General features: G+C 41.9%; 1 protein-coding gene across 1 annotated transcript; it reads right to left on the reverse strand.

The window, feature by feature from the left end:
* Positions 1–616: 616 nt before the first annotated feature.
* Positions 617–10,977, reverse strand: LOC138609239 (SH2 domain-containing adapter protein E-like). Its single transcript, XM_069681873.1, is given in 7 exon segments — positions 617–1,061; positions 2,497–2,616; positions 2,885–3,134; positions 3,588–3,824; positions 5,999–6,125; positions 10,400–10,923; positions 10,926–10,977. Coding segments are annotated over 7 exon segments (1,494 nt in total). The 3' UTR covers positions 617–877.
* Between the last annotated feature and the right edge of the window lie 237 nt (positions 10,978–11,214).

Consider the following 11,214-nt stretch of genomic DNA (forward strand, 5'->3'; position numbering starts at 1 on the left):
TCACAGATATTATCCAGAACGAAGCGGCTTGTTTGGAGGAAACTCCAGATGAACTGAAGTTCAGGCCCTAACTCTTGTAAATGCACGTCATTTTTTAAGCACATTGCATCAGGATGAATCACCCCGCTCTTCACAGTGCAGATAATAGAGAAGAAACAACTCCCTCATTCACAGTACAACAGAGGACATCCTCAAGGGACAGCGGTTACAGACAACTAACAAGCATAAGAGCATAAATAAGAAAAATGCTGCGAGCATAAACATAAAAAAGAGCGTCTTTGTTCATATCTTGATCAGAGGGACGATATCTCTGTGGGCAGATTTGATAGACTGTTAATTTTGAGGGGAAAAAAGGACATTCTTTGCATGTTGGTGCAGTGTACCAGCACATCCACCAGGGGGAGAAAGAGAGCTTCCCTCCACATTAAAAGCACTTTCTGCTTCACTTAGTAGCAATAACTAAAGTAGTATATGTGCAGCTTCTGATTGAGCCTCATTGGATGATTAACACCACATCTGCGTTTGAGTCACATTCAATCATTAATAGACCCTCGGAGGCAGCGCTGAGCTTCCTCCTTGTTCACATGCAAAACAGCAGCTTGGATGTTTTGCATCAGCTGCACATCAAAGGGAAATAAAGACAGAGGAAGAAGGCGTCTGAGGTTTCTAAACGCAGAGTGAGCTGCAAACTGATGATCAAACAACAATAATTAAAAAACACAAATAGTAGAGTCAAGTTATAAAGTGAGACTTGCTGAAAATGGCAGATAAGTAGAAGTACACTTGATCAGAGGTGAGGTTATCTTTGGATACATTTTGTCCATGTGAGGCCCAGAGGCGTGTTTCATTTGTATACCTAAGCTCAGCCTGGGTGGAGTCAGTGCACGCGAGGCACTGGGTGCAGCAGAGTCATGTGCTCGGCGCCGTTAAAAGGCAGACGCTGGGTGCAGTAGTGGTGCACCACCTCTGGGATGCTGGGGAACACGCAGCTGCTCTGGTCCAGGGTGTAGCCGTTCTCTTTGGTCTGGGCGACGATGATGTGAACGCAGCCCTGGCTCGTCCTGAGTCGCACAGAGGAGAGATTTGAATTCATTAAGACTGAGTTGACTCATGTTGGTCTCATGTGTGTTAACATTCTGAGCTTTTTGTCCAATTAAAACATGGATCACTCTTGTATATTGATCTAATTTTGCATCATGCAAGTTTAAACATATTGCAAATTATTCTGTGTTTTAATCATTATTCAACAGGGTTCTTGTTCTCCAAAAGTTTCAGGAAAAGCTCAACAATGTGTTAGCTTGTCTCTTGCTCCAACTGTCAATGTAAATCTGTTAGAATTAGCCTTAAACATATATTGAAATGTTCATAAAGGGCTGTATTATCGTCTTAATTAGCTGGATACTGTGGCTAAAGTTACTGAAACAGGAGTGAACAGTTAGTTCTTCAGGGACTATTTTCAGTAGCGTATGGATACATTTTGTTCTTCAGTGAGTATTTTCCGCAGCAGGAGCGTGCGTGTGGGATTAAAAATGATCTGTCGCAAAAAAAAAGAAAAGAAAGAAGATTTTTATTTTGCATTTAAGGAATAAGTCAAAATGGCAAAAATAAAGTCAAACTTTTAGTAAATAATTCATCAGAGGAGAAGGTGTTTCTTTTAATTTATTGTTTCCCAAGATTTGCTTGTTTTCGCCTTTTATGCCTTTATTACGTGAAAGGACAGTGGATAGTGTCGGTAACAGGGGAAGAGAGAGTGGGAGATGACACGTGGCAAAGCCGCATTGACGACTCTGTACATGGGCCGCGGGATTTAAAGAGCCAGTTCGCCAATTTTCAACCTCAGTCCTATCATGCTAATATGGGGAGCTAATGCCGTTATGGTAGGAAAAAATGCAATTTGGCTCTGTCTGACACGTCATCTGGTGGAGGCCAGAGAGCTCGCTAAATTACACTTCCTCAATCTAGGACGCCCGCCTCCGATGTCAAGTCTCGTTCAAAATCGTCAGGTTTGAAATGTAGACTGCAGACCTGAAGACTTTTTAGAAGATCCACCGGTATATTCTCGTCGTATTTCGGATTCTGTCTGCAATGCATGCTGGGTGTTGTAGGAATGTAGAATGGGCGAAACCAAGAGCTGTTTGTACAACTTTCTCCACAGCTATGGCGCCAATTTCAAATATTATTGCTTCTATCAATTACAGAGAACACCAGCTTTGACTGACAGTGGCTTTTCCAGGGGTGAGTTGCTCCTTTAACCACTGAGCTAAAAAACATTTGTCATTTTTACTTTGACATTAAGCTTGAAGCTTACCGGTGAATTTTATTCTTTGTTCTGGTCTTTATTATAAGTCATAATCTGGACTATTAAATATTACTTATCCTTTAAAAGGTTATTGTTAATGTTATAAGAACTGTAAGACTGACTTTCACTGTATATGATCAATAGCTAACACTTCATCCCTTGAGAAACTCCTGGCCGCACTTTCAGGTTACACTCACTTGAGGGCGATGGAGTACTTGCTGTTGTCCGACTCGCTGTTCCTGACCAGGAAGCTGGCCTCTTTGCAGGACTGCAGCTGAAGCTCCGCCTCCTGGCGAGTCACACAGCCATGGTACCAGCTGAGACAGAGGGTGGGATTACATTTCATCTGTTATTCATCAAACCTAGAGCCTCATTTCATATAAAAACCTCTTGGAAATGAGCAACACTCTTATGCAATACTGAAATGTATTACAATTCTGGAGTCGGGGTTCATTACATGAAGAGGAAACACATGCAGACACATTCTGACATCTTAATTCCTTCTAAAGCAGTGTGAGAATAACAGTCAAAAAAAGGTGATTAAATATTAAAGTTTTATTTATCAACAAGGAAATCCCTCCTCACCTCTGCTTTTCCAGGGGCAGGGAGGGATCAACACAGCAGGCCTCTGTTTCAGGGTTGCTGCCAGGGGTGGAGGATGGCGGCAGGGTCGGAGGAGAGGATCTCAGGATCTTCTGGGTCCAGCTTTTCTGCCTACGATGCTGATTCTGAATCTGCTGCTGCTGCGGCTGGCCTGGCGAATGTTGGGGCTTCCTCGTGAGCGTGTGGTGAGGTGTTTCATCTTTGGCGGGGCGTTCAGGACTGTCAAACTGTGCTGGGAGAGGAGAATAACGAGAGAAGATATGTATTTATGTAAAGAAACAACCGACTCCACGCCTGAGTTTGAACTGGCTGCTGAAGCCTCCAGAAAGTCTAAAATAAGAAGACAGCAGTTTGATGATTCATGCACGATGTTATTCGGTATGCTGTCGGTCGATGCAGAATATAAAATATGAATGCAGAGACGGCCTGAGATATGTTTTGAACAAATATACTTCATATTGATTCAAAGCAGAGAAGATGCAGGGCTGGAACTATGTTATATAAATGTTAGTGCTTACTAGTTCAGCTAAACTGGGACAGCCTAAAGTCCGTGATGTATTTATATTTAATTTAGGTGCTTTAACAAAGAGCAGGAAATTCTGTCAAGGTGTTTTCAGAAGCAAAAACGTCCTCACGCTTGTTCTCAGGTATCATTTTGTGAAGTTGTAACAGACTATTGTTGTACCTGACAGCGTCCTGACAATCTGCTCCTTCTTCCACTCCCAGGGCAGCTCGTACTCAGCGGGGGGGCGAGGATCCAGCTCAGGCCGCGTCACTAAAGCCTTGTCACCTTCACTGCTCCCCTCATATGGGACGTCGTAAATCTGCAAGGGCGCAGGCTGACCTTCCTCAGCTGCTCCCTCACTCGCCTCCATCAGCACACACACCTTCAGCAGGTCCTTTGACCCCCGACGTCTGATCTCTTTGAGGGCAGAGAAGATTAAAATATTGTTTGTGAAATGAGCACAAAAGACTCAATATAAATTGTAGACAGTGGCCTTGGATATGAAAAGTGTAGCCATTCTTTAAACCTGCATTCTTTCTAATGGCCACCAGGGGGCGAGTCCACCAGCTGCAGCAAGAAGTCTTCCAACTTCTAGCTTAATTAATCAGCACAGTAAACATTTTCCTGATGAGTTTAACGTCTCCATTGCTAGTTTTATGTCTTCTTCAAAAAAGGCTGTGAGCTGTTAGCTGTTAACAAGTTTGCTACCGCACGTCCGGCCCAAATCTTACAATCCAAATATCATCACTTTAGCTTCAGAAGACCTAGATTTGCTAAACACAAAGCATCAGAAATATAGTCAACAAACCAATGGGGGAATTGACAGTTGGTTATGCCCACTCTTAATACAGTCTAAAAAGGTATCATACCATAAATGTCCAAGAGACTAAAGAAAAAAAACTCACAAAGCAGTCAAAACCAACTGATAACGAACAACAGACACATGTGATGAAACCTAAAGTTTCCCATTCTGATTAAAAATGAGAGAGAAGTCTGAAAGCACCGAGAGAATAACATACAAATGCCAGGGTGCAAGATTCAGTAACCTCAACAGCATCCATCCATTATCTATACCGCTTATCCTGTTCAGGGTCGCGGGGGGCTGGAGCCTATCCCAGCTGTCATTGGGCGACAGGCAGGGTACACCCTGGGCTGGTCGCCTGTCAATCACAGGGCTGACATATAGAGACAGACAACCTTTCGCACTCACACCCACCAGTTAACCTTATAAGCATGTCTTTGTCTTTGAAGCCGGAGACCCCAGAGGGAACCAACGCATACACGAGCACAGTTTGAACCAGTGGCCTTCTAGCTGTGAGGCAACAGCGCTTACCACTGCATGACCGTGCGGCCCCCTCAACAGCATATCATTTCTAATGAGGCACTCCTTATAAAGGACTTTAAAGTTGTTTCTACAGGCTGCTAAATAACTAACATAATCATTTGTGAATGCACACATTTTGGTCATAAAGACGAGTTGTTATACGGTCCAATCAGTGAAAGGGATTCTTCACATCCTGACAGCCCAAAGGTTTCTTATTAATGGCTAATAACCGATCTGTAAACATTGGTATGCGATTTATTAACTATTGTCAACGCCCTTAGATATAACTTTAGACTGGATACCACCCTGATAAATGGTCTATGACGATGTGAAATTGTGACTGACTCATTTTATCAGCAGTTTGATTTATACCCCTGTGCTGTCAGACACTCTTGGTCAAATTAGGAAATATAAGGAAGTCTGTCCACAGATTAAGAAAAGAAAATAATGCTGAGAATACTTTCTATGAGAATTGATGTAAACACTTTTCCAATGATCTGGTCTTCTTTTTCCAGACTTCAGCTCTCACTTTGTTCTATAAGCAGTTTTATTTGAATCATAAGAGCCAGCATGGTAAAACTTCAGGAACATGTTACATACATAGAGTTTGATTCTGCTAACTGATCTCAGCTGTTGTATAGAGAGTGAATAATAATACTGGCCTACTGTCATATCCTTATAATGAGTCAAGTTGACATCAGACTCTTGCTCACTTCCTCGGTATGATTTAAGCCTCATAAATTGACTCGGTCACATCATCACATCCTCTGTAGACTTCTCTGAGGAGGCCTGGAAGCTGTGATTGAAGCCAAATCTACTACAGAGCGCTGCAATAAAACATGTTCACATTCACAGCAGGCTATTGTGTAACACTCCTAGGTGAAACAATGGAGTGATGGAAGGAAAGGTCAGGAGAGCATGTGATTGGATGAGGGGACCACCAGCCTTCCTCAACGCTGGGAAGTTTTGATAAATGGCCAGACAGGTCCATATAGGGGGTTACACAGAGAGGAGGAGGAGGGGGGGAGCAATGAGGGTCAACTTCCTTTTTAGAGAATAGTACCAGGAAACAGAGACAGGAAAGAGGAAGCAGGGGCAGGAAACTGCACCCATTGTCCGAACGCAAAACAGTTGCGGGGCAACCCCGCAGGGGTACGGAGAGCACTGGGGGAGCGAGTTCACATCTCACTGCTCGGACTGGGAGGGTGAAACGGGAATCCAGAAGCTAGAAGAAAAGGCAGTGAGAATTTATGAATGAAAGTCTTACCTGTGATCATCTGCTGGGCATCATAAGGCTCCATGTAACCATCGTTCTCTCCAACCCTCTCTGCTTCCCTTTGCTCTCTGGTCTTCTGAGCATCAAAGGGATCTGCATAATCCTCAAGTATGATCACCTGGATTGAAAAGATACTTTCAACTCTTAGAATGATACCACAGAAAACAAGGCTGAACATAGGTTGACATGGAGAGCTTAAAACAGTGGTTCTCAACTGGTCTGGCCTAAGGACCCACCACCATCCCCTTAATGACAAATCGAGACGTAAATTTCAGAAATTTTTTACCCACTTCAGCTGCTTATTTATGAAAAATGGTGCAGTTTGGACCTGAGATTGAACAAAACATCATGGAATAATAGTCGAACAATATGACCATTAGGTAGCAGTGCATTAGAGGAAAATATGTATTATATAAGTATGTGTCTGTTGTTGTTCATGTAACAAGAACATATGTGGTTGTTGCTCTCTTTGCCTGTCTCTATCCTGCATCTCCTTCTATCCCATTTTCGGCCCATCCAGTCGAGGCAGATGGCTGTTCAACATGAGTCTGGTTCTGCTCGAGGTTTCTGCCTGTTAAAAGGAAGTTTTTCTGCCAATGTGTCAAATATTGCTAAGTGCTACTCACGGTGATTAATGTTGGGCCTCTCTTTAAATAACATAACAAAGATCTAGACCTGCTCATTTTGTAAAGTGCCTCGAGATAAGATGATATGATTTGGCGCTATACAAATAAAATTTGATTGATTGATTGAATATTTCCTCTAAAATTTATTCAATTAGCCGCCTATTTTCAACAGAAATAAACTAAGAAAAAACTGCATAATAAATGCAACTACATTAGGGCTCATCAAGTTTCAAGAATTTAAATGTAACTGTAGCCAGGATTACCCAATCAGTGGATACATGGAGTGTGAAAAAACTTAACTACTACTGCATGCACGGATGCATAGGAAACCCATGTTCTTCAAAATAAAAGCACAACTTTCTTTTTTTCAAGCACACATCTGCGACCCAATGAAAACTGCTCTGCGACCCACTTTTGGGTCCCGTCCCACCAATTGAGAACCATGGGCTTAAAGTAACAGATGAATGGCTGAAATATCCATCTTCTACAACTCTGTTATTCACCACATTCACACGGTGGACATTTTCCCTCTAATGTCATAAGGGTAGGAGGAGAATGTCTCACTGCTAATGATATAAACCTAGCTAATCATTTGAGTTGTTTTTTAGACAACAGCTAACATTAGCATTCAACCAATTCCTAGCTAACATTACTGTAATACAACTAGCTAGCTAGCAGCAATATTAGCTGACAATTCGAAGCTTAATCCAATTTCAAGCCAAGTCCAGTTGCCTTTTGGATTAAGACTTAGACTTAGACTTAGACTCAACTTTATTGATCCCTTTGGGATGACTCCCTCTGGGAAATTCAGTCTCCAGCAGCTTATACAGTACAATACAATAGGAAAGAATCAGCACACAGAGGGTAAAAAATAAAGCTTAAAAATTAAGCTTCGAATTACCATGACCTGGATGATTGAGAACCTTCACAGACATTAGCTAACAATAATTTTTGCTGGAAATAGGTCGCTAATGTCCGCTGTTGTCTAAAATGATCACTTTATATTGTCTTAAGATACAAACTCCTAGCTTGCGGCTTGCGGTAATGTTAGCTAGCATTTAAGCTTCCCACCCTGTGTGATATCTGCTGAAAATGGCCACTGTGTGAATACAGTTTATAGTAATATGAATATCTAACCATCTTTTTGGAGATTAATGAAACAGTATATCAATATTCAAAACGGTCGCCAATCATTTTTATATTGGCTACATTATTAAGTGTTTTAGCGCTAGTTTAAAATCAGTAAACATTAGCATGAAAATAACCTGCCTGTCAGACAAAAAGATGTTTATCTAACTGCAGTAAACTACTCGACAGGCTTCACCTAGACAGAAGAATACCTGCTTTTACACCTCAACTTAAGAGGCACTTTGATAGTAAAGACTATTTTCTTCTCTGTCAACAACCTGCATTCTACTCCCCCTAGTCATGCCGACTCTTTTGTCATACTTATCAGTGTCGTATAATTTGTTTATTTTACAAGCTGCTAGCCAGGAGACAATGGTGCAGGCCGTAAAATGAAGTTGTTCCTCTCTAATCGCTTCCAGTTGTGTTCCCCTGCCAGAGAAACGTTGGCATTTGTTGGTGTTTGGATAAAGTAGCAGTAATTTGACATGCTGAAACTTGGGGTGAAGTTACGTGTTTAGTTAAGAGAGAAACTAGTTATTCTAAACATGTGGCTGCTGCAAACATGAGTTTGAGATCACAAATGGGGGGTTTTCTCCTTTCTGATATACAAAAGCCATATTTCACTCTCCCTCTCTTTTATCTGTTGTTTTCTCTTCACTATCACTATCCCTGACTTCTCAATCTTTCTCTCTTTTTTTCAAAGGCGACCCGGAGGGGACTTGTGTTAGCGCCTAGGTGTCAAATAACACGACACTTTTTATAACATGATAGCCTTCACCAGGGGGCCTGACTGTAGTGAAAGAAAAGGATGAGGGGGGTGAGAGAAGGGGAATACTGAGCCAGATCAGGAGCGGAAGGTAAGGCCTCACATCTGACCGCAGCTTTGTATTCAAGGCGGGGACGGTGGGTGTAAGGACGAGGGGTGGAGAGGAAGAGCGAGAGAGATAGAAAGACAAACTGGGAGGAGTGGACACAATGGGGGTAGCAGAGACAAAGGGGGAGGGAGAAATTGAAACAATAATATCAATTTTCAGAGCTTGGACTGGGTCATCGCTGCTTTATTGTCAGCACTATTGATGACACGACATGTTATTTTTGGTGGAGCTTAGTGTGTTGCGCTGCTGAATTGGAGGAAGCTACCAAAAATTAAACTAACGCTGTTTAAATTCACAACCCAACTGAAAAGTACGGAAGCCCTAAGCGGACATGCATCCATCCCGAGAAAACAAGAAAAATAAGCTGAGATCTTGAGGAAAACAACTAGAAATTACTTGTTACCACGGGTAAAATGTATGGATGCATGTCCGCTTTGGGCTTCCGTACAAAAGATCGATGAACAATGGTTTAATTAAAAGTAGAAAAACAACACTAGACGGTTAATTATAAGCAAATTTCAGAAAAAATAGCAGTGAAAATGCACTTAAAGTGTCAAAATGTGTAATTAGGCAGCTAAATAATAACTGTGGTTGTTATTTTAAAGTTTCATTATAATCAGATTACAATTATCAGGGGTGGAAGAGGTATTTCGTAGTGTTGGGAATTACGGCTCTTTGAAGGGAGCCGGATCTTATGACTCCATAAGGTCCAAGGTGAGAGAGTGGTCGGACTCACGATTGGCCTGCACTCTGTTCTCCCGTGTCAACGCGCAGATTTAAAACTCTGCACTTTTAAATTTTAAAAGGAAACAGCAGAATAATGTTTGGAGCTATCTGGCACTGTTATTTCCTTCGGCATTCATAAAGTTTTATCTTATCTTACATTAATGTAGGAATAATTCATCATTGACATTGATTTGCCAACAACAGACAACAGAGATGTCAACAAAAACAAACGTGCTGGAGGGTTATAATGTTGCTCACCGTCAGCACTATTACTGCTGACATGATTCCGCTGCACGTGACCTAGTATAACAGAGTTGCAGTTGAAAAAAGCTACCTGTGGTAATGTCAGCATAAAGGGGAGTGGATCTAGGGCAGGCAGTGAGATTTGGGCACAACTATAAAGAGCGACTCTCACCTACGACTCGGTTGAGAGAGCTGTTCAAAAGAATCGGATTGTTCGTGAACGTCACAACACTGGTGTTTAGATTTACTATCACAATCTAAAATACTCTATTACATGTAAAAGTCATGCATTCAAATTTAACTGGAGTAAAAGTACATAAATATTACCATCAAATAAAGTACTTAAAGTAAAAGTACTCATGATGTTGATGGCCCAATTCAGAATAAAACATCAATCCGGTAATCACTTTTTCTACTGCCAGGTAGTTTAATTTAATACATACTTGTTGATTGTACTGTCTAGTAATAATCCTTGTCTGTAAATTAGCCAGTAACTTAAGTTGCAATGTAGTGGATTAAAAAGTATAGCCTTGTATATACTTTTGAAATGTAGTGGGTTATAAGGAAGCAGAATATGGAAGAACTCAAGTAAAGTATATGCATCAAAATTGTAGGCCTACTTATTTTACAGTGCAGTATTGCACAGTATTTCAGTACAAAGTTTCGCTATACTGCTGTTAAATGATGTATTAACATTTAGTGAAGTAATTGGTCTATAGCTGACTGACTCAAACTCTAATTTGAACAACTTTATATCGTGTTTAGTAGAGTGATACTTAACATTGCTTACTCACAGTTTCTGTCTTACTCTGCACAGGTTTCTCTGCTTCAGGTACCACTTGGTTGGTGATGGTGCTGCTGTTGAAGTTGGGGCTTTTGTCCTGTTTGTCCACTCGGATCAGCCGGTTGATGTACGCGGTAGCAGATGGAGAACTCTTCAGAGGTCTGTGCTGCTGCTGCTCCTCAAACACCGGCTCCGCTTTGGAGTTCTTACGACTTTTACCGGACAGCAGGTTGTCCCAAACTTTCCCATCTTTCGGTGCACTCACACCGTTTTTACTCAGCTCTATAGCTGAGTTTTTTCGGTTTCTCCCGGACAGGAGAGACCCAACTCCCCCACCTCCTCCTCCGCCTGTGCTGTCAGAAGAGGAGTTTTTGCGATGGCCCGTTTTGGAGCCTGTTGTTTTGGTACCAATGCTAGCTACCAGCCCGGGCTTGTTGGCTCTTGGTTGTGAGCCTGATTCGGAGGCTGAGCGGATCCTGTCGGTACCATTCTTCAGATTGATGGGGAACTCTTTGAACCACTTCGCCATTGTAACTCAGATGGAAACCAATAAACGTCTGTGCTTGCTTCGACACCTTTTAGCGCCATGCACCAGCAGGGCCCCTGAGACGCACCTTTAGAAATCACAGCCTTTCCAACAAAAGACTTCCGCTGCTTTCTTCTAGGATAGAGCCTCCACACCTCACTCTAAAGCATGTCATAAATGCTTTTAAAACTCACTGACTCAACTTTACAGGATTGTTAATAAAAACTTACAGCCTGCATGCCTGTTTGGCAAAGGAGAAAAAAATACTTTATCCCATTTGTACTTTTCTTACACCTGTT

Source organism: Semicossyphus pulcher, unplaced genomic scaffold, assembly GCF_022749685.1.
Source record: "Semicossyphus pulcher isolate SPU_LCO1_2020_fin unplaced genomic scaffold, fSemPul1.0.p SCAF_5, whole genome shotgun sequence".
Taxonomy (NCBI): Eukaryota; Metazoa; Chordata; class Actinopteri; order Labriformes; family Labridae; genus Semicossyphus; species Semicossyphus pulcher.